Source organism: Acomys russatus, chromosome 31 (genome assembly GCF_903995435.1).
Source record: "Acomys russatus chromosome 31, mAcoRus1.1, whole genome shotgun sequence".
Classification (NCBI taxonomy): Eukaryota; Metazoa; Chordata; class Mammalia; order Rodentia; family Muridae; genus Acomys; species Acomys russatus.
The window spans coordinates 6315120-6342662 of record NC_067167.1 but is presented as its reverse complement, the minus strand read 5'-3'; the positions used below and the strand labels follow the sequence as shown (position 1 = coordinate 6342662).

The 27543-nt window shown below is 48.6% G+C and overlaps 3 protein-coding genes across 4 annotated transcripts; 1 reads left to right on the top strand and 2 right to left on the bottom strand.

The window, feature by feature from the left end:
* Positions 1-632: 632 nt before the first annotated feature.
* On the bottom strand, positions 633-10875 carry Ndufa7 (NADH:ubiquinone oxidoreductase subunit A7). The gene is made up of 4 exons (XM_051173004.1): positions 10790-10875; positions 9989-10038; positions 4951-5100; positions 633-841 (listed from the first exon to the last, which is right to left on the bottom strand). Exons 1-4 carry the CDS (start codon positions 10838-10840, stop codon positions 751-753), a joined length of 342 nt encoding a protein of 113 aa, XP_051028961.1. The 5' UTR covers positions 10841-10875; the 3' UTR covers positions 633-750.
* Positions 10876-10966: 91 nt separating this feature from the next.
* Rps28 (ribosomal protein S28) lies at positions 10967-12846 on the top strand. Its single transcript, XM_051173005.1, has 4 exons — positions 10967-11036; positions 11128-11175; positions 12560-12693; positions 12780-12846. Exons 1-3 carry the CDS (start codon positions 10998-11000, stop codon positions 12680-12682), a joined length of 210 nt encoding a protein of 69 aa, XP_051028962.1. The 5' UTR covers positions 10967-10997; the 3' UTR covers positions 12683-12693; positions 12780-12846.
* A 968-nt stretch (positions 12847-13814) lies between these two features.
* On the bottom strand, positions 13815-27532 carry Kank3 (KN motif and ankyrin repeat domains 3). Of its 2 annotated transcripts, none has more exons than XM_051172999.1 (10): positions 27474-27532; positions 20128-20201; positions 18198-19448; positions 18017-18116; positions 17607-17807; positions 17426-17510; positions 16646-16862; positions 14326-14471; positions 14039-14239; positions 13815-13958 (listed from the first exon to the last, which is right to left on the bottom strand). In XM_051172999.1, exons 2-10 carry the CDS (start codon positions 20159-20161, stop codon positions 13839-13841), a joined length of 2355 nt encoding a protein of 784 aa, XP_051028956.1. In that variant the 5' UTR covers positions 20162-20201; positions 27474-27532; the 3' UTR covers positions 13815-13838. The 2 variants fall into 2 exon arrangements, with proteins under 2 accessions (XP_051028956.1, XP_051028957.1); XM_051173000.1 differs by lacking the exon at positions 27474-27532 and adding an exon at positions 26983-27408.
* Positions 27533-27543: the final 11 nt, after the last annotated feature.

The window sequence follows — 27543 nt, the reverse complement described above, 5'->3', positions numbered from 1 at the left end:
CTGTTTGTTAGTCTGAGATAGGTTCCTATCTATAAACCCAAGCTGGCCTCAAACTGACAATCCTCCTGCCTCAGCCGCCTAAGTACTGAGGTGAGAGACATGCACCACAAGACTCGGCTTGGTGTTTTATTCACATTTTCCACAGTTCTACCTTCAGAATCCACAGACCTACTTAAGAGCTACAAGGTCACTCCATGGGACAATGACACTCACGTATAGCTTATTGGGTGCACAGATTATAGGCATACAACCAACGGTACCCACCAAGACCTTATCTTCATTTTAAAAAAAAAAAAAAGTGGACTAGCAAGATGGCTCACAAGTAAAAGTGCTAGCCTCAAAAGGCTGAGACCTGAGTTCCATCCTCAGAACCAAAAAGTATGCGGTGGCTCAAATATGTAATCCCAACAATCCCACAGAAGGCTAGGAGACAAAGATGGCAGCAGCACCCAGAAACTCTTGGGCCAGCTAGCGTGGAGTACACAGCGTGGCAAGAGCAAGGTGGAAGGAGAAAAGCCATTCCCAAAGTTGTCTTCTCACCTCCACAAGCATGGCAGTGTGTATACACACACCCCGCACACACAATAACGGACCAAACCAAATCAATAAATACGAAGACAAGGCAGAATGGAAGCACTGTGGCACTATGTGTATTTGTAATAAATTAGGTCACACTCTCCCCAGAGGGAATCCAAGGAGGAAAATCAGTCATGTGGCCCTGGGGACAAGGCGAGGTAGCCTAGGGCAGGGTCACAGGTATGGCTGGTCCTTCGACAGCTCCCACCTCTTTAAGGGAGGAGCCGGTGTCACTGCCTTTTTCTCGGTGGCTTTAAGAGCAGAGCTGCAAGAAAAAGACAAAGTCCAGTTAGAGCCAGGTCTACAAAGAACAGTGGGAAAGGATCTTTTTGTTTATTTGTTGTTTTTGGTTTTTTTTATTGAAAATAAATTTTTCAGCTGAGCATGATGGCATGTGCCTTTAAACTCAGGCAGAGGCAGGTGAGTTCGAGGCCAGACTGGTCTACAAAGGGAGTCCAGCGCAACCAAGGCTACAAAGAAAAACCAAACTTGTCTTGAAAAACCAGACAAGCAAGCAAACAAACAAATAACTAAAATTTCCATATAACATATTCTGATCAGTCTCCCCTCTCTCATCTCCTCCCAGACCCTCCCCGCTACTCCCACCTATCCAACTCCATGTCTTCTTTCTCTTTATAAAACTGGCAAATAAAAACAAAGTAAATAATTTAAAAAATCAAACAAGAACAACCAAAAACACTTAAAAAAAAAAAAGAAAGAAAAAACACATGTACTCTCACTCTCTCTCACACACAAACAAAACCCATAAAAACACAAACTTGGAAAATATATATATGTGCAAAAGACCTGTACATAAAAGAATGCCAAAGCACTAAGACAAAACATCTCCAAAATTACCAATGTTTGTTTTGTGTTGGCCATCTACTGCTGTGCTGAAGGCTAGGGAGATGGTTTAGTGGGCAAATGACTGCTGTGCAAGCCTGACAAACTAACTCGATCCTGAGAGCCCACATAAAAAGCTGTGTGGGGTAGTGTGCGGCTGTAATCCCGACACTCGTACAGAGACAGGAGTCAGGCTGCTCCTAGGCCAGCTAGCTTCAGTGCAGCACAGCAGGAGAAGAGAAACCTTGCCTGAACGAGGTGAAAGCAGAGAACCAATTACCAAAACACAAGCAAGCCTCTTCCTCCTCATACGCATACTTGCACTACACACAAAACAAACTTTCTTTTTAATGTGAAAAAGGCCAAGAGCTGGAGAAATGGCTCAGCAGTAAGTGAGCTTATATCCTTAACAGAACACCTGAGTTCAGATGCCAATACACACATCAGATGGCTCACAAGAACCTGTAACTCTGCAGGGAGATCTAATGCCTCTAGCCTCCCAGGGCACACGCATCAACATGCACAGACCTATATGTAGACATGTATTTAAAAGTAATAAAAATAAATCTTGGGACGAGAGCAATAGCTCAGCATGGGCTGCTCTTCCAGAAGACCCAGGTTTAGTTTGTAGCACTCAAATGGCAGCTCACAACTATCTATAATTCCAGTTTTAGGGGTCCAGATGGCCTCTTTCGGCCTCTGCAGGTGCCAGGCAGTGACTGCTCTTCCAAAGGCCCTGAGTTCAATTCCCAGCAACCACATAATGGCTCATAGCCATCTATAATGAGATCTGGTGCACTCTTCTGGAGTGCAGGTGTATATGTAGGCAAAACACTGTATACATAATAATTTTTTTTAAAAAAACAAACATCCATATACATAAAATACAAGTAAATATGTATTTTTTAAATGTAACCCTATTTTGGGGCTTTTTTTAAATTTGGGAAGTTTGGTTTAGTTTTTTTCAAAACAAGGTTTTTCTATGTAGCCTTGGCTGTCCTGAAACTCACTCTGTAGACCAAGCTGGACTGCCTTTGCCGCCTTAAGTACTGGAAATAAAGGTGTGAGCCACCACGCCCAGTTGGTCTGTTTTTTGAGACAGGGTTTTTCTGTGTAGGGTTGGCTGTTCTGTAACTTGGCTGCTTCTGCCTCCCAAGTGCTGGGTTTAAAGGAGTAAGCTACCACAACCAGCAAAAGCTCTTGAATCAAAAGAAAAGACTAAGATACACCGCACCTCGCCGTGAACTGGCTGTATGGCCTAGGCTCCTTTGCCTCTCTAGGCATCCGTTTTCTATTTTGCAAGAGTTATCAGGAACCAAGTACAGCATGAACACTATTCATCAGCTCATTAAGGGAGATTCATGGTCAATATCATATACTTACTCTAACTTTAATTGGTTTCTCTTTGTGATTCCAGAATTGGCCATACTTCTTTGTGAAGGTATTGTGTGGGTGTGTGTGTGTGTGTGTGTGTGTGTGTGTGTGTGTGTGTGTGTGTGTGTGTGTGTGTGTGTGTAAGTCAGAGGAAAACCTTGAGTGTCATTCCTCAAGCAGCATCCACCTTTTCTTTGAGTCAGAGTCCTTGTTAGGTCTAGAACTTTCCTAGGCTGGGTGGGCAGCAGGTCCAGGGATCCACTTATCTCTGCCACCACAATATTGAAATTTAAAGTGTGCACTAGGAAGCTCAGCTTTTTCCACCCATAGATTCCAGGGTTGAAAAGCAAGTTCTATAAGAACTTTACCAACTAAGCCATCACCTCAGCATCTTTGTTTTTTAAATATCGTAAGCTGGGGATGGGAGCATTCGTCTTTAATCCCAACGCTATCGAGGCAGAGGCAGGCAGATCTTGGCGAGTTTGCGGCCAGCCTGGCCTACAGAGGGAGTTCCAGGACAGCCAAGGCTACACAGAGAAACCCGGTCATGAATGAATGAATGGGTGGATGGATGATGGGCAGATGGGCATGCAGGTGGGCAGGCAGGTGGGTGGGTAGACAGCATGTAAGGGGGGTGAGAAGGTGGCGTGTTTGAGTACATGTACTTATGAGATCTAGAAGAGAGTACTGGATGCCCTCAAGCTGCAGTTACAGGTTGTTAGTCAGTCTACATAGGTGCTGAGAACAGAACTCTGTTCCTCTGCAAGAGCATGGCACAATTTTAACCACCATGCCATCTCTCCAGCCTTTTTTGTTGGTTTGTTTGATTTTGGTTGTTTGAGACAGGATCTTACTGTGTACCCCTGGCTTGCCTGGAGCTCGTTATACAGACCGGGCTGGCCTCCAACTGTAGCCATCCTCCAGCTCTGCCAGTGAGAACTGGGATGCAAGGCACATACCACTGCACCTAGGCTCAGTGCCTCACTCTGGTTTTTTTTTTTTCTACACGTATGTGTATGGCTATGTCTGTGTGATGGGTAATTTGCCAACTAGTATGTATGTGTATCACTTGCGTGTTTAGTACCTATAGAGACAGAACAGGGAATCAAATCCCCAGGAATTGGAGTTAAGGAAAGCTATAAGCCACCATGTAGGTGCTGGGAACCCTACCCACGTCCTCTGCAAGGTCAGTAAGTGCCCTTAAATGCTGCAGTATCACCAGACTTCACACCTCACTGTATAAAGCAGGATGAGAGTGATTTGTAGACCAGAGGAGGTGGGCTTTATAGAGAGGAAAGGGCTGAAAGAAGCAGAAGCCTAACCAAGGCTAAGCCCGAAGGGACTGCATCATCGCACCAGCTAAAGCTGCTCTGCCATGGGACTGCCTACGATCTTTTACCTGGTTTCTCAGAAGGCTGAGATAACAACTAAGCTCACTCAGTGGTTCAGACTTCCACATAAATGCCAATTCTGTCTCTGTCTGCTGGATCTAATTCAAAACCTCATTGCAGACGACAGCCTCCTATGAACCTCATGAAATTCTATGCCATCCTCGTTTAAGGAAAGGCACCTGAGGACAGGGACCAGATAGGTAGGTTTCTTTCTCTGGGGTTCCCTTGAGGTTCTTTTATCATTATCATTTTTGGAATAACTTACTGGGCCTGCGGGCATGCCATGGCACAGGTGTGGAAGTCAGAATACAGGTTGCAGGCACTGAGTCTCCACTTCCACCACATGGATCAATCTCAGGTCAGCAAGTGCCTTAGCCACTAAGCCATGTTACTGCCCTTAACTAGATCACCCAGGCTGGCCTGGAACTAGCCAACGTCCTGCCTCAGCCTGCCTTAACCTCCCAAACACAAGGATTTCAAGTGTACTACCAGACCTCGCTTTTCAAATATGGGCTCTGGGATCAAACTCAGGTTACAACAATTACGAGACATGTAGCTTACAAAATAAGCTATTCTCTCAGCCCCGGTGTGAACTCCTAATTCTCTTGCCTTAGCCTTCTGAGTACAGCGATCACAGGTCTGTCCCACCACACCCAACTGATAAAATGAGATTGCGGAAAAGCGCTTTTCCACTAGCCAGAAAGGGAAAGCCAGCAGCAAAAGGGAATGTTGCAGAGTTCTAGGCGAGGAAATCGAGGGTCCTCACCTCTCAGCTGTCTTGCCTGACACCAAGGCCTTTTGTGAAGACATGATGATTGAAGGAGGCACAACTTCCCGCCGGCCATCACGAGTACAGTAGTAATTGTTGGACAGCTTGTGACTGGGGCCCACAGGGAGCTTAGGAGGTGGCTGGGTCCTGAGGATAAAAACACTGGCATTAAAACAAACTGACAGCCCCTCTCATGGCCACAACTCATCTACAAGACTGAATTTTGGGTGCTACAAAGAAGGCTACAGGCCAGAGGCATGCCTTGATACATTATCACAGTGTACGCCTGGGTCTGGAACCAGAAACCAAGCATCAGACAGTAATCTACGTGTTAAGTCTTCAGGCCAGGCTGAGGAAATATGTTCTACCCCAGTCACCCTAAGTCTCACATATGGTTAGCTATAGAGGACCCTTCCTGAAGTGCCCAAGCCAAGGGGAGACCTACACAACACAACACAAAGCTAAGCTCCCCAACACAAGGCTAAGCTTGGCAGCAGCCTTCCGTCTACCTAAACGCGTTCAGGAAATCAGGTCAGAGTGGCAAGTTGTGACCACTCCTCATCCAGCAATTATAGTCCATAACACTGAGCCAAAGCCCCAGATAATGCATTTGAAGTGCCCGCCCCCCCCCAACCCCAAAGACCAGGCTTGGGAACTTGTGAGTTCCCTGTTATCTGAGGAACTCTTTGAAGAACCCTGCTGGGATAAAAGCTTACTACTCAGAGAACACCTTGCCCTGGGAACTTGTCCAAGTCTCTGCACTTCCTGCCACTGTGTGGTCTCCTGCCAACATTCAACAGTGCCTGTAGAGGGTTATATAGAACAAAGCTCAGTCGGGCCTTAGGTTAAATCCTGGCCTGGCCAAGAAACCTAAAGCCTTCAAAATAAAACACTGAACTTCAAACAAGAGGAATTTCTCAGGGACAAGGGGGGGTTGGGGGTAAGCACGCGCGCACGCACACACACACACACACACACACACACACACACACACAGTTTTTATTTTGGCCACATTGTCAAAGAGCATTTTTACCTGGCAATTTTAAGTTCTCCTTAAAATCTTGAAAGCTTTTTTTTTCTTTTTTCAAGACAAGGTTTCTCTTGTAGCCTTGGCTGTCCTGGACTCTCTTTGTAGACCAGATTGGTCTCGAACTCACAGAGCTCCTCCTGCCTCTGCCTCCTGAGTGCTGGGATTAAAGCCATTTTATTTTTTTAAATAAGAAATATCCAGCCTGGTCTACAAAGCGAGTCTAGAACAGCCAGGGCTACAAGAAAGAAACCCTGTCCCAGGGGGGGAAAAAAAAGGAAAGAAAGAAATATGTCCCAGGACTAGGAGGCAGAGGCAGGCAGTCTACAAAGTAAGTCCAGGACAGCCAAGATGACACACAGAAACCCTGTCTTGAAAAAAGAAACAAAAGAAGGAAAGAAAGAATGAAAGAAGAAAAGTCAACATATTTGAGAGGTGGAAGCAAGAGAATGAGTTTAAGGCCATTCTCAGCAACGGGAGTTCCAAGTCAGCATGGGCTACATGAGACTGTCTCAAGATACAAAAACAAGGGAGAGTGGCTCAGCCCTTAAGAGGACCTCCTGTACAATCACAATGAACAGAGTTCAGATCCCAGCACACCCACAGTAAGCAAAGCATCCCACAAATGCCTCTAACTCCAACCCTAAGGGATCCAACGCCTTCTCCTGGCCTCTGTATATAAGTAGGCACATCCTACACACATGCCCAGACACATACACATATAAATAAATGGGTTATTTTTTATTTTGCTGTTGTTGTTGTTTTTCTTTTTTTGAGACAGGATCTCTAATGTCCTAGAATTCTATACAGATCAGGCTGCTGGTCTCGAATTCACAGAGTTCCACCTGCCTCTTTATCTCAACCCTAGGATTTAAAGACCTGCAACCCATGCTTTAAATTTTTCTAAAATTATCCAGCAGTATTAGAACAAGCCTTTAATCCCAGCACTCGGGAGGCAGAGGCAGGTGACAAGAGGATCTCTTGTGAGTTTCAGACCAGCCAGGTCGACAACGCAAATTCCAGGACAGCCACAGCTACACAGAGAAACTTTTGTCTTGAAAAACCTAAAATAAGCCAGGCATGGTGGTGCACACCTTTAATCCCAGTACTCAGGAGGCAGAGGCAGGTGGACTGCTGTGAGTTCGAGGCCAGCCTGGTCTACAAAGCAAGTCTAGGACATCAAGACTACACAGAGAAACCCTGTCTCAAAAAACAAAGAAAAAAAACAAAACAAAAAATAAAAAATTCCTAAATTAGCCAGTGCACACACCTTTAGTCCCAGTACTCCAAGAGACAGTGGAAGGCAGATCTCTAAATTCAAGACCATCCAGGTCTACAAAGCAAGTTTCAGGATAGCATAGCAAGGGCTACAGAGAAACCCTACCTCCAAAAACACCAACCATAAATAAATAAATAAAATCTTAAAAGTAAAAAAGAAGCTAAGCTGGGCGTGGTGGCACACGCCTTTAATCTTAGGACTTGGGAGGCAGAGGCAGGCGGATCTCTGTGAATTCAAGGCCAGCCTGGTCTACAGAGCAAGTTCCAGGACAGCAAGAGAGCTACACAGAGAAACCCTGTCTAAAAAAACCAGGAGAAAAAAAAAAAAAAAAGAAGATAAAATGAAGCAAAGAATGGTGGCACACGTCTTTAATCCCAACACTAGGGGAGGCAAAGCGGAGCCAGTTCCAGGCCAGTCTGGTGTACAAATCAAGTTCAGAACAGCCAAGGCTATAAGAGAAAAACCCTGTCTTGAAAACAAAAAACAAAACAACAACAAAAAGATAAAATGAGAAATATGGCTGTGTTCTGGATGCATCACTGTAGTTCCCGGTACTCAAAAGACTTAAGCAGGAAAGCAAGAGAGGGGTGCAGAGTTCAGTTCCAGGACAGCCTGACCTACATAGTGATACCCAGTCTTCTGAAGAAAACAATAGGGAAGGCTTGGGAGAGAGCACAATGCGAGCACTTCTTGCAGAAGACCCAGGTTCATTTCCTAGTATCTACATGGTGGCTCACAACTGTAACTCCAGTCCCAAAAGATCAAACACCTTCTGGCCTCCAAGACATTGCATGCATGTAGTGCACAGCCATACATACACATAAAACACACACAAAATAAGAAAAGGGTTGTTTTGTTTTGTTTTGTTTTAAAAAAAAAAAGAAAGCAAAGCAATGGCTAGCCAAAATGCACAGGGAGAAAAGGTGCCTGCCATCAAGCCTGACCACCTAAATTCAATCTCCAGGACCTGAAAAAAGAACTATTCCCACAAGTTTTCCTCTAACCTACATACAAACCACACACACAATAAATGCAGTGACTTGCTGGGCACAGTGGGGCACACCAGTAATCCCCAGCACTTGAGAGGCAGAGGCTGCAGATCACTTTGAGTTCAAGGGCAGCCTGGTCTACAAAGTGAGTCCAGGACAGCTAAAGCTACACAGAGAAACCCTGGGGGCGGGGGCAGATTTTAGAAATGAAAAGCAATCATAAAGTTCTAAAATGACAAACAATATGTGAAATTTAGAATTTGACCGAACATATATGCTAAGCCATAGCTTTTATCATCTGCACACAGCAAAAAGAATCATTTGTCTAATGCCAAGACCCATATGAATCACTAGAGGGCGCCCTTAGCCTAAAGAAGCTGCTAGCACTTGCCTGTAATCCCAGCCTCAGTGCAACCCTTTTCCTAGGATCTCACTGAGTCCAAGGCCAACCTGGGCTATATAAGTGAGTTCCAAGCAGACTAGGACTAGTGTAAGACCTTGCCTCTCAACAGGTGTAGTAATGCATGTGCAGTAAACTCAGCCCAGGAGACAAGAGATCAGAGTTAGAGACCAACTCAGGCTAACTTTATATGCCTGGTCTACAAAGCCAGTCCAGGACAGCCAAGGCTACACAGAGAAACCCTGCTCAAAAAACAAAAACAAAAAAAGAAAAAAGGTGAGGCTAAGAATTTAAACTGAGCCAGGCATGGTGGCGCACACCTTTAATCACAGCACTTGGGAGGCAGAGGCAGGCAGATCGAGGCCTGCCTGTTCTATAAAGCGAGTCCAGGATAGTCAAGGCTACACAGAGTAACCCTGTCTTGAAAAACCAAAAACTAAAAAATAAATAAACTAGCTGAGCATGGTAGCACACACCTTTAATCCCAGCACTTGGGAGGAAGAGGCAGGCAGATAGATCTCTAGGTCTACAGAGTGGGTCCAAGATAGCCAAGGCTACAGAGAGAAACCCTGCCTCCAAAAAAAGAATTGAAGCTGAGGGAATACAGTTGAGATGATAAAGTGTTTAGCATGTATAAAACTGTCCCCAGTACCACATAAAGCTGGTATGGAGGTATCCCAGCACTTGAGAGGCAGAAGTAGGATTGTAGGTGTAAGGCCACGCTGTGGCTGCATGACATTTGTGAGGCCAGATTGGGTACTGTTTCAGATGCTCCCCTTGGCTCCTGCTAGGTTCTCACAAAGGGGCTTATTCTGAACCCAGGCTGGCCGGCCTATAAGTGACTTTAAGCAATGACTTAGCATACCTCGGTCTCACCCCACCCACCCCCACCGCCATCAGTTGCTTGAGAATTTATCACTTACAGTGTGGGGTCACAATGAGAACTACAAATCTACCCAAAACGCCAACAAATGATTCCAAGATAGTCCAAATGAAATTAAAAGTAAATTTCTGCTTCCATAGTCTGACAAGAAAGATCTTTGTTCAGTGCCCCAAAGAAAGTTTGGAGGTTGTTTTGAGGTGTTTGCTTTTGTTTTTCGTTTTGTTTTGTTCTTTCCCCTCCTTTCATTTGTTTGTATTTCAGACAAGGTCTAACTATGTAGCTCTCTGGCTTGCCTGGAACTCACCATGTTGATCAAATGGGCCTTGAACTCACAGAAATGAGCCTGCCTGTTTCCCGAGTGCTGAGATTAAAGGGTGTACCACCATGAGCAGCCTTGGATTTAGGCTCAGTGGAAAGATGAAGGGGCTGGGGTTGGCAGCAAGCAGGGCTCGCTCACCGCTTGGCGATCTCCTGGTAGCGCAGCTGCAGCTTCCCCTGCAGGTCTTGCTGTGGGAGGAGAAGAGAAGTCAGACTGTAGGGAACTCCAGGATTGGGTCAGTGAACGGATACGGGTCCTCACATGAAGAAGAAAAGAGGGGACAATGACTTACAGAGTTCTACTGCTAAGTTTGCGAGCCTTTCCAAGATCTAACGTTATAAGCCTCCCTTTTTTCTTTACTCCCTTTATCTTCTTTTGATATGGCTCAGTATACTAAGCATGCTTGCCTTAACATTATGAAAACTCTCACTCTCTGAAGATCCACCCACCCAAACAGTTGCTTGCTGAGCTCCGGTGCTGAGTATAGCGTCTTTCTTGGACCCTTAAATCAAAAGGCATAGATAGCTCTCTCTCTCTCTCTTCCTCTTGTCCTTCCCCAACCTCCCACCTCCCAGGAACTGCAGAAATCTACAGCTTCCCTGACCTTTTAGTTTTCTTCCAAAAGCCTAAAAATTGCTCCTCGACCTTCCAAAAATAGAAAGCTGGAGGAGTCACAAGATTCAAAGTTAAGATACGGGGGCGAGGAAACTCAAGGACTGAGTGGGACCGGAGAGGCAAGGCAGGAGAAAGCAAAAGTTAGGCACAAGGGAATCCCAGGAAGCCAGCGAAAACATTTAGGACCTTGAGTCCATAACTAATGAAGGCACAAATCAAGGATCCTGGATCCCACAGTGAACTAAGGGGATGTGAAGCGGGAAAAGATTCGGGGAAACACAGAACCTAAATCCTTCCCGGCCCGGATCGCAACTGCACACGCACCCCAGACGCCCAGTTCCGCAGCTTCTGAATTATGCGAGTCGCGGACGCCATGTTTCTTCCGTTCCGAAGGACGCCGGTGATGACTCTGCCCCGAAGATTGCTGGGTAGTGCATAAAGTCTCGCGAGAGCGGGAATGGGGCGTGGTCGGCGTATGCTATAAAGCGAGTCCCCTGCTCACGTGACCCCTCTCCGCCAGATCGCCGCCATCATGGACACGAGCCGCGTGCAGCCCATAAAGCTGGCTAGGGTGAGATGACTGCGGGTTTATTGAAACCTGGGTAAAGGGAGAAAGAAGAAAGCTAGGCCTGTCGGGTCTAATTGCCCCTTCTTTCCTGTAGGTAACCAAAGTGCTGGGCAGGACCGGTTCGCAGGGACAGTGCACGCAGGTAAGCGGCTGGGGACAGTCCTATGACTTCCTGGGGTCGGAACCCTCCTACATACAGGTTTATAGCTGGATTCGGTGGCCTTCAGTTCGGAACCCTCCTATATACCAGATTTATAGCTGGATTCGGTGGCCTTCAGTTCGGAACCCTCCTATATACCAGATTTATAGCTGGATTTGGTGGCCTTTAAATCGGAACCCTCCTATATACAGGTTTACAGCTGGATTTGGTGGCCTTTAGTTCTTCTAGGCTCAGTGACGATATGACTTTGTAACAAAGATAGATACCTTAGTGAGACTTTAAAAACTTTTTTAAAAGGTGGAGTTGATTGGACCTGTCAGACTTGCTTACCATACAAAAATCCCCAAAGACACAGTACTGCGTTCACATTAAAACACTCGAATGGTAACCCAAGCTAATAATTCCAAGCATCTAAGGACGATCACTGGGAGTTCCAGGCAGGCTTAGACTACAGAATGTGTGAGATTTGGTCCTGGGGTAAAAAAAAAGAAAGGCTGGGACATGTTTGGTAAAGTGTGGGAGTTCCAGGCAGGCTTAGACTACAGAATGTGTGAGATTTGGTCCTGGGGTAAAAAAAAAAAAAGGCTGGGACATGTTTGGTAAAGTGCTTGCCTGCCATGCAGGTCCTCTGCCCCACATAAACCAAGAATGGTGAGGCGTGCCTTACATCTCACTACTCCATGAGACTAGGGCAGCCTGGGCTAAGAGGCCTTGACCCAACCCCACTGATGTCTCTACCCAGGTCTTCCATCAAAGCTACTGAGGACAATAAGGTTGGGGGGTCTCTAGTTCTGGGCCTGCCTGGAATAGTCTTAAATTGGAGGCACAGAGAGTGGGATGGTGTTGGAATTCCAGAAGGATCAAGGGAATTTAGGGCCCACAGAGTGAGAGCCAATCTTGTGGGTGACTTAATGACTTTGATCTCAGCATAGCAGCTAACCTGGGGTGTGAGGTTTTTTGTTTTGTTTTGTTTTTTTTTTTTTTTAAGACACGCCCCTTTTGTGTTCTTTTAGCTGGGTTCTCCCAGACCTCAACAAGACCTTCCAGCAATGTATATGTGTAGCAGGTTTTCTTGGGCTCTGGTGTAAAACCTTTCGCTGTTACAGGTTCCTGGGGTAGGGGTGTTTCCACTTTATATGTGTACACCACTCTGTACCATGTCCAAAGGTCAGAAGAGGGGGTCAGATGCCCTGGAACTAGAATTAACAGGTGGTTAGCCCCTATGTGGGTGCTGAGGAACGCTCATGTCTGCTGAGCCATCTCGCAAGTGCCTGTCCCAAGCTTTATCTCTGTATGTTCTCTGATCCATGTTACCTTTATTACCCACTATAAGGAACAGTGCCTAATTCTTGTTATGGGCCTGCAGGTGCGTGTGGAATTCATGGATGACACCAGCCGCTCTATCATCCGAAACGTCAAAGGCCCCGTTCGAGAGGGTGATGTGCTCACCCTGTTGGAGTCAGAAAGAGAGGCTCGGAGGTTGCGCTGACCCTGCTGCTGGTGGGTACAATGGCAGCCCTTGGGAGGGCCCCTCACTTGCTGGGAGGTGGGGAAAGAAAGGCTCTAATGTTTGCCTCTGTTTACAGGGTCCTAGATATCCACCACTTAACCCATGGAATGACCTGCAACTGTTAAATAAAGCATTTGTATTTTAACTCTTGTCTAGGTTGTCTGGTTAGATGGTGGTAGGGTGTTTTTTGTTTGTTTGTTTGTTTTGTTTTCATTTCTCTTGTAGCCTAGGCTGGCCTTGAACTTGGAATCCTGGATCCGAGCAGTGTCTTTGCTTTATAAATAAAGTTCTAGCTGGGTGTGATCACTCACTCTTTGTGCTCTGAAAGCCATTCATAGGTATGTCTTAACATGGAAGTTTGTGTCCCTGCTGCTGACCCCCACAAAAAGTACAAAGTAGAAATGGCTTTATTGGGATGTTTTGTGAACTGAGTAGGCTGAGGGCTATAACATTGCTCAGGCTCTTCCTTTGGCACCTAACTGAAGCCGGGGCCGGTGCGGGGGGGATATCTGCACAAGGTGCCCTGCTGTGATTTGGAAGCTCAGACAGGAGAGGGAAGATTCTCGTGTAGTCCAGATGTACACAGCAGCTCACAGAGGTTGAGTCCCCTTGTTGTCACTGCATCTCTTCCCTGGATGTGGCTGTGGGAGACCTTGGAGGTGACTGGCCCTAAAACAAAAGGGTCCAGTAGACAGAAGCTGCTGAGTTTCAGCCACTGGGGGGGCAGGGACCCTTGGGGACATGGAAGTAGGAAGCATTCCTACCTCTACATCAGGGTAAGTGTGGGATGAGTAGGCCCAGTTAGATGAGCTAGTCATAAAATACCAGTGTCCTACCCTACATACTATGTGTCTTCTCCCACACTTAACCTGCTGGGGCAAACTTTGACCAAGCCTCCAGACTTGGAGCTCTGGAATATAATAGTTACACCTCTTCTCTCTAAAGCAAATGGCTCCTTTTCCTCTGAACAGGAAAACATTCCCAAACCAGGTAGCTAGGGTGTACCTTTCATGTGTCTGATCCTGGTTGGTTTTCTTAAGGCCTTGGTCTCCTCACCTGAAGGTATTTTTTACCTTAGGGTTTAGTTAAGCATCAAATAGCTTAACAGAAGAATTCCAGATAGGTTCTGCATTTGTTACTGGGGACCACACTTTACCTGGGATCCATGGTGGTTTGATGTCAGGTGGGCATGGAGCAATGCAGCCACCTCATCCTGTTCAGCCTCCAGTGCAATGGCCAGGGCGCTTGTGCCCTCCTAGAAATGATAGGACATTAGGTCCCTGGGCTACAGAGGCTCACACCACCACTGCTCTGAACCCTTGCTTAGTGCCTCACATTGTCTAAGATGGTTAGGTCGCAGCCTGGCTGGGCCAACAGCAACTGAACTGTATCAAGGCGTCCGTACTCGCTGGCACACATGAGTGCTGTAGCCCCATCAGCATCCTGTATATTAACATCAGCTCCACATTCCAGCAAGGCAGCCACCATATCCTGGTGGCCATGGCTGATAGCCAGCATGAGAGCTGTCTGTCCCGTCTGGAAAAGGAAAGGGACTCTGAGGTTTTCAAAGTAGAAAGTAACACCACCTTACCCACCCACCAGGACTGAGAGTGTCTATGCACCTGGCTAGCCTTGGCATTAACATCACCCATGCTGAAAAGTCTCCGGACAACAGCCATATCTTCCTCCTCCTGCCCTACAGAAGTGAGTGCAGCCAACATGAGTGCAGAATAGCCGGCTCTATTCTGGTGATTGACATCACAGACCCCTGAGAAGAAGAAAAAGTCAGTCACTTCATGTAAGCCTTGAATGCTGATTTGTTCAAGGACAGTATTGAGTCTACTGTATCACAGATGGTGGGTGCGTATCTGTTAACCAAATTCTTCATTTTTTGAGACAGATCTCTTGTGTCCTGGGCTGACCACAAAGGACAGGCAATGAATTTGTAGTGCTGATTCCACCTACCCAGCACTGAGACTGCTGGGCAAGAACTCTACCAGCTAAATTACACCCCTACTCCCTAAGCCAATTGCATCCGTGCACTAGCAAATTGTGAGTGTAAGATCTGTAAATAGTGGCCAGGTGGTGGTGGCTCATGTCTTTAATCCCAGCACTTGGGAGGCAGAGGAGCAGGCAGATTGCTGTAAGTTCAAAGCTACACAAAGAAACCCTGCCTTGAAAAAGAAAGAAAAAGATTTGTAAATAGAGATCAGGGAGACCTGAGTGTTCCCCATCTATCAACTAGACTGGCAGTGAGGCCCTGCAGTGCACCACCCATAGCCCCAGAGGTACACCACATCGAGATGCATAGTTCCAGTCCTACTCAGGAAAACAAACACCCAAAAGAGGGTTTGGATTTTTTTGGATTGTTTTGTTTTGTTTTTTTAATTGAAAAGAAAAAAAATTTTTTTTTACTTGGCCAGGTGGTGGCGCACACCGTAGACCTTAAGAGCAGGCAGAGGTCAGCATTGTACAGAGCAGCCAGAGCTACACAATGAAGCAGGGGAGAGGGGACCTACTGGGTCATGCTGATGTAAAGGTGAAATGAGACAAGCAACTAGAGAGTTGAAGGGCCCAACAAACAGTAATAAAGTTAGTTGTCGGGGGCTGGAGAGATGGCTCAGAGGGTAACTTTTTTTTTAAGTTAATGGGATAGTCATTGGTCTATGCCTCTCTATCCCTTCTACCACTGTTGCATAGGCAAAACACTTACGAGCGGCCACTCTAGGACTCTATCCAGGTGAGTGTATTTGTGTCAGTGGGAGGGTAAGACGAGGCAGGGTTGAGCAAGCAGGAGGCAGGTGAACAGTGCTCCAGCTTGATGGTAGTCACAAACTTAACCAGTGAGTAACCACCCCAGAGAGTAGACAGTGGAGCCCAAGAAGTCAGGAAACGGGCATAGACACACGCCTTTAAAACCAGCAGAGATAGGGGCGTCTTTTGTGAGCTCCAGGCCAGCCAGAACTGTGTGGACCCTGTCTCAGGGTAAGCGGGGAGGAGGTGTGATGATCACAATGGTCGACACTTTTAATCGCAGCCCTCGGGGAGGCAGGCCAGTCTCTGTGAGTTCCAGGCCAGCCTGGTCTACAGAACAAGTCCAGGACAGCCAGTGCTATACAGAGAAAGGTCTCTGGTGGGGGTAGTGTGAGGCCTGGAGACTGAAGAATGTGGTATACCAATGGAGGGAGGTGCGAAATTGAGGTCTCTAATCAAAGCTGGGTGTTAGCTGTGAGGGGTAGGGGGGCTAATTTAGGACTCTGGAAGATAATAGGACAAAAGGCCTTTGCACCCCTGTAATTTCAGTGTTTGGAAGGCAGAGGCAGCAAGATCAAATTTGAGACCAGACAAGGGCTACATACTACATAGCAAGGTTTTGTGTCTGGGTGCTCAGGGGGGTTAGCACATCCAACAGTGCCAGCTTAAGGACCAGACCTAGATCCCCAGCATTCACAAAAAGGCTAAGCACCATGACACGTGTCTGTAACCCCAAGGCTGGGGAGATAAAGACAGGTGGGATTGGCTGGCCAATCAGCTCCAAGTTCTATGGGAAGTTCTGTTTCAAAAAACAAAGTAGGGGGCTGGAGAGATGGCTCAGAGGTTAAGAGCACTGTCTGCTCTTCCAGAGGTCCTGAGTTCAATTCCCAGCAACCACATAGTGGCTCACAACCATCTATAATGAGATACAGTGCCCTCTTCTGGTGTGCAGGTGTACATGCAGGCAGAACACTGTATATAAATAGATAAATCTTAAGAAAAGTAGGGAGTCACTGAGGAGAACACCCAGTGTTGACTTCTGGCCAAGTAAACAATGATCCACTCACCAAAAATAACCTGAGAGAAGCCCAACGGGACCCTCTGCCACTCGGCATTTTCCTGCGCCGCTCAACAACCCTAGCTTCCACCTACCCTGGCCCTCTTCTCCACAACCCCTGATAGTCTAACCTGTATCCAGTAGCAGGCTGGAAATGGCCAGATTCCCATGAGACACACTGTAATGCAGGGCTGTGTTTCCATTGCCATCAGACAGGTTCACCACATGAGCCAGCAGCTCAGGCCCCAGGCTCTTCACTCCTCGAAGCACCCCAGCCACAGGCTCAGCCTGAGAGCGCTTTTGGCTGGACACTCGAAACCACTCCTGGGCCACAAGGCGGGCTGCACTCTGGCAGGACAGGGGCAAAGAAGGCATCAATGCTGATAAAATACGGGTGGGGGGGTGTGGGTAACTTTGGTGATCCTGTAAAGCCGAGACTACCCTCTACAAGAAGAAATAGTGAGGTGCATTTAACAAGAAAATAAGGGGGCTGGAGATGTGGCTCAGTGGTTAAGAGCATTGTCTGCTCTTCCAAAGGACCCAGGTTCAATTCCCAGCACCCATATGGCAGCTCACACCTGTCTGTAACTCCAGTTCCAATTAAATAATTTTTAAAAAAAAAAAGAAAATAAGACTACATGATGGGCAAATAGGAGTAAGAGTGAATGTAGCAGTGAGTACCACTTGTTCTTGAAGTGTCATGGAGTGGGTCTGCGGCTCTGATCTTTACTTGGGGGTGTAGGTGGGTGGGCAGTCCCAAGAAAAGGTCAGAGCTGTCCTAGGGGCAGGTATCTTAGGAAGAGGTTAAGATCAAAAGTCTCTGTAAGAGGGGACCAAACTTGGTACTCCTGCTCTAGGAAACGCTGCACTCTTCCCTAAGGGGATGTCTGTGAATAGTGCCCACAACTCACGCCATCTCTGGTGACTCCACGGGGCCGGATCAGCTGCCTATTCAGAGCAATGCATGCCTCCCTCAAACGCGGGTTCAGTTCACACCTGCCAGAGAGCCCAATCTAAACTCAGGGTCTTGGGTAACGACAACCAGGAGGAAATAGAGTATTCTATTCACTCAGACCTTTGGGAAATGCTCACCTCCCTTCTGTCCCTGCCTTCGGTTCTGACCGTGCCTCATGCTCGGAGTCCCTGGCGACTTGATCATTGGTAGTCCCAGGAGTTCCTGCGTCAGATCCCCCACTGCTGTCCTCTGACCCGGAAGAGCTACTCCTGGGGAGTTCAGCAACACCATCTTCGTTGTCACTGCCGCTGGCATCCTCGCTGGAGGAGCTCTCATACCTGTAAACAGGATGGGAGGTATCTGCTAAGCCTCCCCTGTGGGCTCATTCAAGAGGACTGTGAGGTGAGGGTGGCATTTTGAAGATGATGAAATTGAGGACTGGCAAAGCCATGAACAAAGGGATTGAGCTAGAATTAATAGTCTGTGTCCCTCCCACCCCTCACTCCCCCCATGGTTGCTATGGTGGGCAAGGGGAGAAAGCGCTCACTCTCCGTTGAGGACCCCAACAAACTGCAGGCTCTTTGGTCCCTGACTGGATTGGGCACCTGGAGTACCATCTTTCTTCTTCATGATGGATTTGAGGATGCCTGGCAGGGAATCACATGAGGGCACTGAGTTCGACTTCAGCGATCTAGCAGGACAAGTTTCAAGGAGAAGTGTAGACTCACCAGCAGGAGCCACCTCGTCTCCAGCCATAGGTGTGGACTGGTTCTCCACTGGGAGCTCGGTCTGCGTGGTCTTCTCAGTGCAACCCAATGTGGTCTGAATGGCTACCTCACGAGACTCGGGTCTGGTCACTGCAGCCTCATAGGCTTCCTCTAGCTCCCTCAATCGGCCCCTCAAGAGTTCGCTCACCCCTCGCTGATGCTCCAAGCTGGTGCGGAGCAGCTCCAGCTCACGCTCCGCAGCCTCGGGCAGCCCCAACAGCGCCTCGGTCACCCACGTGTCCACCTCAACAGTCTCAGGGACCACCTCCACCCCAGCCTCCCCTGTCTTGGGTACTGCCTGGGCATCTGCCTCTCGGGTCTCGGGCACGACTTCGGCGCTCGCCTCCCGAGTCTGGGGTTCCCCATCGGGTGTCCTAGACGCCGGGTCGAGGACCTGCAGCGCTCCTTCGCTGCGCCTAGCAGCCAACCCGTCGGGATCGTCAGCCCGGAGGCTGGCCCTAGAGCGGACTCCGCGATCTGAGGTGGCCAGACGCTCGGTGAGACGCCGAAGTTGGGCGAGTTTGTCTGGGCGCGCCTCGGTTTCTACTTCTTGCTCCGGCTGCACGCGCCCGGCCAGTAGCCGCGCCTTCTCTGCACGCAGCGTGCGCACCTGCTCCTGCAGCTCGGGCAGCGCCCGCGCCTGGTCCTCGAGCTCACGCAGACGCCGCAGCGCCGCGGCCATCTGCTCCCTCACCAGCTGCAGCTGAGCAGGGCCGGGTGAAGCAAGGGCAGGATTCGGGGCGGGGCTGCTGCGGCCAGAGCCGCGCGGACTCTGCGTGACCACACGGGCCGGGCTGAGCGCGCGCTCGCGGGCCTGCGCCTGCTCCAGTCGTCTGCTGGTCTCCAGGAGCATATGCTCGACGCGCGGGTTACGCGAGAAGGAGCGCGGCGACAGTGGAGGTAGCAGGAGCCCCGGGGACGCCCCGGGAGAGAGAGCGCCCGAGACTCCGCCATCATCACTGGCCAGAGATTCACTGGAGGTCCAGGCGCCTGGGCTTCGCGCACCTGCGAGGCCCGTTCGGGACGCGCGTGGGCGGCGCGTGGGCGGGGGTATTGGGGCTCGGCGAGAGGCAGGGCCACGCTCCAGTTCTTCCACGTACTTGAGGAAGTCCAGGTCCAGGTGGAAGCCATAAGGTGTCTCTACCGAGTAAGGAGAACTAGGGCTCCGGGCACTCCCGGTGGGGCCTGGGTACAGGTGAGGGCCGCCCAGGTCTGTGGGATAACAAGGGCGTTGAGAAGGAAGAGGGTCAAACCAAAAAGTTGCGAAGAGAGTGTCCCCCGCCCCCTTGCCCGTGATGCATCTGTACCGCTGCCAGGGATCAACGACCACACCTAAAGTTTTCAGGACTATCTGCACACAAATGGACATGCAATCATGTTTATTGAGCGCCCACTATGTGACAAACACATAAACTTGGGACACTATACTAAGAAAGCCACAAATAGACACAATCATTTCAAATGACTTCGAAGGCAAAAATACACGGGGATCTCATATCAGGAAAGATTTCCTGTTTCGGGAACGCTAAAACGTGAGCCCTTCTTAATAATGTGGAAGCAGCTGCAGGGGCAGAAGGTTCCAAGAAAAAGAAAGAAAGAAAGAAAGACACTGGAAGGTCTGAAGAGTAACAGACAGATGTTAGTCAGGTGTCTCCAAAATGATGAAAGAAGGTGGGAGGGGGAGGAGAGCTAAGGGATGGGCAGAGAGTACCCTGGTGGGGGCGTCTTTTAGGCAGCCGTGGGGAGCTGGGGCGTTATTTATTGCAGGGGGGATCATGAAAGAGTTTTAAACAAAGCCAATGTGACCACTGCTGTGCTGTGTCTATATATACACCCAAGCACCCAATGTGGATCCGTGTAAACACATCTACCTCATTTTGTACACACTCACCAGGAAGGTTCTGATTCAGGACGAACTTAGCCATGTTTCCAGTAGTAGCCACCAGAAAGCCTGGAATATGTCCCCTAGAAAAATAAGGGTACAAATCCAGTTCTGTCCCTTGGTTTGAACCTGACGTTAGCTACACCGCCATTGAAACTTTGAGCAAACAGACCCGAGAGCATTTTTTCCACTTGACCCCCCCCCCCCAGACTCTCCTCCTCCCTGAGGACCCTTGGAACTGCTATGCCACAGATGGAACCCAAGACTTTGTGAATGCTACCTAAGTGTTCTACCATATTTGCTTTAAGACAAGCTCTTGCTTGAGGCTAAGACTGGCCTCAAAATCATCCTGCCTCAGCCACCCAAGTTCTAGGATAACAAGTGTGTGCCACTACGTTTAGCTGAATTTTGAAGTGAACAAGGTATGAACACCCAAGTTACAAACCTGGGGAGGAGAAAGCAAGAAAGACATCAGAGAAAAATAAGAAAGCAGGAGTAGGGGGCTGGAGAGATAGCTCAGAGGTTAGGAGCACTGTCTGTTCTTCCAAAGGTCCTGAGTTCAATTCCCAGCAACCACAAGGTGGCTCACAATAATCTATAATGAGATCTGGTGTTCTTCTGGCATGCAGGCATACATGGCGGGTGGCAGACGCCTTTAATCCCAGCACTCGGGAGGCAGAGACAGGTGGATTGCTGTGAGTTCGAGGCCAGCCTGGTCTACAAAACGAGTCCAGGACAGCCAAGGCTACACAGAGAAACCCTGTAGAAGGAGGAGGAGGAGGAGAGAAGGAGGAAGAGGAGAAGGAGGAGGAGGAGAAATAAATAATAAATCTAAAAACTAAATGAAGAAGGAAAGCAGTACTCTCGATTTAGGAAGCTGACACTAGATCACAATTAAGAGTCGATGTAGTGGTGCATGCTTTTTTTTTTTTTCCTTCTTTCTTTCTTTTTCTTTTCTTGAGACATAGTTTCTCTGGGTAGCTCTTAGCTCTGGCTATCCTGGTACCCAGCATGGTGGAGCACGCCTTTAATCCCACCACTTGGAAAGTGGATCTCTGTGAGTTTGAGGCCAGCCTGGTCTAAATAGTGAGTTCCAGCACATCCAGAGCTATATAGTGAGAGCCTGTCTTTAAAAAAAAAAAAAAAAAGCCGGGCGTGGTGGCGCACGCCTTTAATCCCAGTAACTCGGGAGGCAGAGGCAGGCAGATCACTGTGAGTTCGAGGCCAGCCTGGTCTACAAAGTGAGTCCAGGATGGCCAAGGCTACACAGAGAAACCCTGTCTCGAAAAACCAAAAAAATTAAAAATAATTAATTAATTAATTAATTTTTTTTAAAAAACAGGAACAAGAGTAGCCTAGGCAACTTAGACAGATCCTGTTTCAAAAGTGAAAACAGAGCTGAGGATATAGTTCTTTGGCTTAATGCTGACCTATCATTCTCCAGGTCTAGGTTCAACCCCCAGTAACACACAAATTTCTTGCGTTTTTCTTAGAGAAATGCTAAGATTTAATTTCATATTGGGATTTTGACCAAAGCTACTTGCCCCCTTCTAGGAACCGTGGGTAGAAAGAATAAGTCTAGATAGCTCAGTGATACAACCTGTCTCTCTGCAATGTCTCGAGCACAGGGCTACAGAGCTCTGTCCCTGGCTTGTGAGGCTTTATAATGAGAACAGAAGCACCAAAGAAGGCAAAGCTGTGATTATCCCTGAGCAGTTCAGGGAGTATTGCTACTCTTCAGGTGACATGATGGGCGGTAAGGAAGTGAGGGTCCAGAACTGAGGGTTTGGCTCATTGGTATGGCACTTGCCTAGCATACACAAGGACATGAATTTGACCTGGGGCAGCACCAAAAAAGCAAATGACAGAATGAATCCAAGGCTGGAGATGTAGTTCACTTGGCAGAATGCTTGTCTATCCTGTGTGGTGCTCTGGGTTACTGACTAGTGGCACATGCCTATCGCTCCAGCACTCAGAAGGTAGAAGCAGGAGGCTCAGGGGTTCAAGGTCATTCTTGGCTATGCAGAGTTTGAGGCCACCCCGGAATACATATGACCCTATCTCAGAAAAGTGTCTCAGCAGTTCAGAGCACTTGCTTTTGGGGGGGGGGGGTTGTTTTGTTTTGTTTTGGTTTTGTTTTGTTTTGTTTTGTTGAGACAGGGTTTCTGCGTGTTAGCCTTGGCAGTCCTGGACTCGCTTTGTAGCCCAGGCTGGCCTCGAACTCACATCAACCCCCCTGCTCTGCCTCCTGAGTGCTGGGATTAAAGGTGTATGCCTCCACGCCCGGATGCACTTGCTATTCTCTCAAAGGTCCCAGGTTCAGTTCCCAGCACCCACACAGTCCACAACCACTTGTAATTTCAGTTCCAGGGGATCCAACAGTCTTCTGGGCTCTGAGAACACTTGTATGCTCATGGTTCACATACGTGTACTCAGATGCATACACATAAAAAGATTTTAAAGGAAGGAAGGAGCTGGAGAGTTGAGTGTTTGTTACACTTTTCCAGAGGACCCAAGTTTGCTTCACAGCTCCCAGCTTCCTATAACTCCAGTTCCAATGGAGCCACGCCCTCTTCTAGCCTCCTCAGACACCAGGCACACAGATGGAGTACATACATAAATGCAGTAAAAACACTTATATGCATAAAATAATTTTTTAAGGAAGGGAGGAATAAAAGAAAGAAAAATTCAGAATGGTAGTGCACACTGTAATCCTCCCACTCACAAAGCTAAGATAAGACAGTGGGTGAGAGCAGTCTGGGCCACAAGCAAGGCTGAGACCAGCCTAAGCTGTACAGTGACATAATTTCAGAAAGAGGAAGAGCAGGTAGAATGAAAAGAAGGGATCTAGCCAGGTGTCGTGGCGCACACTTTCAATCTCAGCACCTAGGAGGCAGGGGCAGGAGGATCTTTGTAAGTTCCAGACCAGCCTGGTCTAACAAAGTGAGTCCAGGACAGCCAAGACTACACAGAGAAACCCTGTCTCAGGAAAAAATAATAATAATAATAATCTAATCACATGTAATGGGATAGTTAAGATAAACTATTAAATCCAGAACTTTAGTCGCAGCACTGAGAAGCAAGCAGGAGGATATCTGAATTCTAGGACAACCAGAGGTACCTAGAGAAACCTCATCTCAAAAGACAAAAGCAATGGAGGATAGGGACAGGGGTGTGGCTTCAAGGCACTGCAGTGGCCTAGCACAAGGACCTGGGCTCTCTCCTTAGTCCCCAGAATACACATACACACACACACACACACACACACACACACACACACACACACACGGACAAGAAGGGAGTAATAGGGTGGGACTTTGGAGAACCCACATGAAAAGCTTTCAAGGAGCAGAAAGGGGCTCAGATTTACTGCCTACTGTATACTCTTTCCTAATTAGCTCTCAGGAAATTTTACAAAGCAACTAAGTCCATTGCCTATGTGAAATCGCTTTCAGATTTGGCTCTGCCCACCTTCTGAGAAGCCACTGCTTGTAGGGCCCAGTCAAGCCTGTGTAGCCTGTGTAGCTTTCCACTCCAACCAACTAAAAAACCCAGCCACTCTTCCCTGCTTCTCGAATTCTGGGTGGCCATCTGAGTGCCAGACTTTAGGAGCTGTTCAGCACCCACAGCCTGCCTAACATATCACTCCACCGCTAGGAGGATCCCCTTCTGCTCTCTAACCCCGCCCCCCTCCCATCCTACTCCCCCCCCCCCTGCCACTTCCCTCCCCCTCCCATCCAACCTGAGGCTCTGAAGTCTCCCTCCCCACCCCAAGCAGCTGTTTCCTGTTCCTCACACCAGCTGCAAGGGGGCAGGCCAGCAGGGCAGCGGGTCACCTTGGAGAACAGCCAGTCCCTCTCACAGCTTGTTTTCAGGAAATTGTCAGGGACGAACTGGACTTTGGAAAAAGCCTAGACCAGGGCTCAGGGGTCTAGAACTGCCTTTCACACAGCTGGAGTCAATCTGCCCCCTTCTCCATCAACCTGGTCATATCCAAATCCAAAGCTATGGGACAGAGAAAGCGGCTGCAAGTCGTTTCTAAGCCCCAGAACAGCTGGAAGCAGCCAGGCCCAAAGGCCAAGCTGAAACATGACAATAAATTGGTTGGTTGGTTGGTTGATTTTGGTTTCTGTTCTCCATTTTTGGTTTTTTGAGACAGGGTTTCTCTGTGTAGCCTTGGCTGTCCTGGACTCATTTTGTAGACCAGGCTGGCCTCGAACTCACAACAATCAACCTTCCTCTGCCTCCCTAAATGCTGGGACTACAGGTGTGCGCCACCTCGCCTGGCTGCTGTTCGTTTTTAATTTGGATTTTTTGTTTGTTTGTTTGTTTTTTGTTTCTCGAGACCGGGTTTCTCTGTGTAGCCTTGGCTGTCCTGGACTCACTTTGTAGACCAGGCTGGCCTCGAACTCACAGCGATCCGCCTGTCTCTGCCTCCCGAGTGCTGGGATTAAAGGCGTGCGCCACCACCGTCCGGCTGGATTTTTTTTTCTTTTTTCTTTTAAGGCTTTTGAATTTTCTTTTGTCTCTGTGTTTCCCCATGCTGTGGCCAAAAAGCTAGAGCTCCCCTGGAGCTGGAGACACAGGTGTGAGCTACACAATTAGCTGCTGGGTATCAAACTGTAAGAGCAGTACTCCATCTCAACCATTGAGCCACCTTTCCAGCCCTCTAGTTTTGTTCTGAGACAGGGTCTCAGGAAGTCTAGATTAGCCTCCAACTGTAATTGAGGGGGACCGTGAACTCGACTCTCCCATCTCCACCTCCTGAGTGCTGGCATGACAGGAGGGCTTTCCCACACCTGGTTTGTGCAATACTGGAGACGGATCACGAGGTTTCATGCATGCTAAGCAAACACTTCAATAGCTGAGCCACGGACACGGCCTCCTTTTGTTCCCCTTTTACCTGTGGGTCAACTTCTAAGCGGTTTGTGCTAATCATCCTGAAACTTCTACCGTTGGTCTGCATATTAGCACTGACCACACCCAGCAGTGCGGATGGAGAAGCAATGACGGTACAGGGCAATTAAGCTGAGTGGGCAGCGTGGACCAGCACTCGGGAGGCAGAGGCAGGCGGCTTGCTGTGAGATCCACGCCAGCCTGGTCTACAAATCAAGTCAGGGACAGCTAAGATAACATAGAGAAACCCTGTCTCAGAGAAAGAAAAAAAAAAAAGAGCAATTAAGCTCTATATGCCACATGCAGGGGTTGTGTCCATGTGGCTTGCTCAGATCCCTATATTAGCCACTGTGTTTGACTATATTTTTTTTTTGTTTTACTTGTTTGTTTTTACACTTATTTTTCGTGTGTATGTGTGTGCATGTGCATGCCTCAGCACTCGTGTGAAGATTGGAGGGCAAAGTTGAGAGTGAGAGTCAGTTATCTCTACGGTGTGAATACCGAGGACTGAACTCAGACTTACTGGCAACAGGCATCTATCTCACCAATCCATTTTGTTTATTTTTACATTTTGTTTGTTTGTTTGGGGAATTCGGGGTTGTGTGTGTGTGTAGTGTGTGTGTGTGTGTGTGTGTGTGTGTGTGTGTGTGTGCGCGCGCGCGCGCGCGCATGTGTTTGCCAGGGGTTTTTTGAACTTTTTTGTCCTGTTTTGTGTCTGAGATGAAGTCTCCCTGTGTAGCTAGGCTAGGCTGGCCTTGAACTCAGAGCTTGTCCTGTCTCTCCCCTCCTGTTTGTTTTTTATGTACTTAAGACAGGGTCTAACTTTGCCTCGCTAGCTAGCCTGAAGTTTGCTATGTAAGAAGTCAGGATGGCCTCACACTAACAGAGACTCACCTGCCTCTGCTTCTGGACTCCTGGGATTTCAGGCATGCACCACCGCGCCCTAAAGAATGCTTTTCTTTCTTTCTTTCTTTCTTTCTTTTTTTCTTTTTCATTCCCTCTCTGCCCCCAATCCTTCCTCCCACGCTGAGGATGAAACCTAGCGCCTCATACGCTAGGTGAGTTTCTCTACTGCTGAACTACATCACTAGCCCTTTTTTTAAAAAATTACATTTTATTTATTTTATATGGGAGGAAGGTAAGTGCAAGCATGCTTTTGGACGAGAGTGGAGGTCGGAGGGCAACTCTGTGGAATCAGTTCTCTCCTTCCATCACGTAGGTTCCAGGTATCCAAGACAAGATGTCAGAGATGGCATCAAGCACCTTTACTGGCCAGTCCACCTCACTGACCCCTAAACCTCTTTTCTACGTTTTTCCAAGCAGGCCTTGAATTCACTCTGTAGCCCAAGGCAAGCCTTGAACTCACTCTGTAGCCCAAGGCAGGCCTTCAACTTTCAATCCTCCTACCTCTCACCTCTCAGGAATCTGGGTTATAGGCACTTTGGGAAAGATTACCTTTCCCTCCCCAGAAATGGTCGGGAACGTGGGCCATTTATCGATCCACCCTCCCAGCAAGCGACCGGCGGTCCTTGCCTTGGGTCCTTGATTAGGGAGTAAAGAGCGTGGCGAGGTAAGCCCACACCTATACGGCTCCACAAACCAATGCCTCTAGGAATGGGGCGTGTAGCTGCCCTCATCTCTCCCACTCTGCCTGGCTGTCAAAGCTAAATCCGGATCCCCTGCCTGAGACCCCCTCATTAGGCCGTCAGAGCTGAAGCCACACGCCCCCACACCCGCCCCTGGGACTATTTTGGGACACAGAGCTATGATCAGGAAACCTGAAGGATGGGGGACAGAGCACACAGTGTGCACTCAGGGTTCATATGTCTTGGTAGTGGCACCCCCTTAATGTTGGGACCAGATTCCCAGACTCATGATGTGGGGCGAGGGGAGGGGGGGTTAGACGACGGTAGGACAGAGATCCTCGGTTCATCTCACACGCACCCCACCTCTCCAAAGATACACAACCAGGTCAGCTTCGAGAAGACAGGGCAGTTTCCTACAGGAAAAGCTGCTGGGCGGTTCCATCCGCTACTATTGTCTGTAGGTCCGGGGGGCCATCCGTCCCTCCCTCCAACACCGTTTCCGTATCAGCCGCCCCCTCCACCATCCTGCAAGAAGCCCATCCAGAAAGCCCATCCCAGATCCCCAAGCGAACTCTGGGGAAGGGTCCCATAGACTTCTGGGAGACTACGGTGCGCACAAGCGCCCCCAGTTGGGTCCTGGCTGGCCATCTGGCAGCGATCTGCTCAAATCTAGTGTTCCCCTCCCCAGTCGGTTCTAACCCACCTGGGGCTCCCAGCATCCGAATGGTAACCATTACAGGACACGGTGGCCACCCCGTCGCAGAACACAGAGCTCATAGAAAGAGGCTAAAAGCACCCGCCCCTCCCAGACACTTATGTCCTCAGTTTCCCCTCTAGGACCCCCATGGGTATCCCGGCAAGCTAGAACTTTACCTGAATCCGAAGCCCCGGCCGCGCCCGCACCGCACCCGAGCCCGCCCCCTCGAAGCTGGGGACGGGTTAT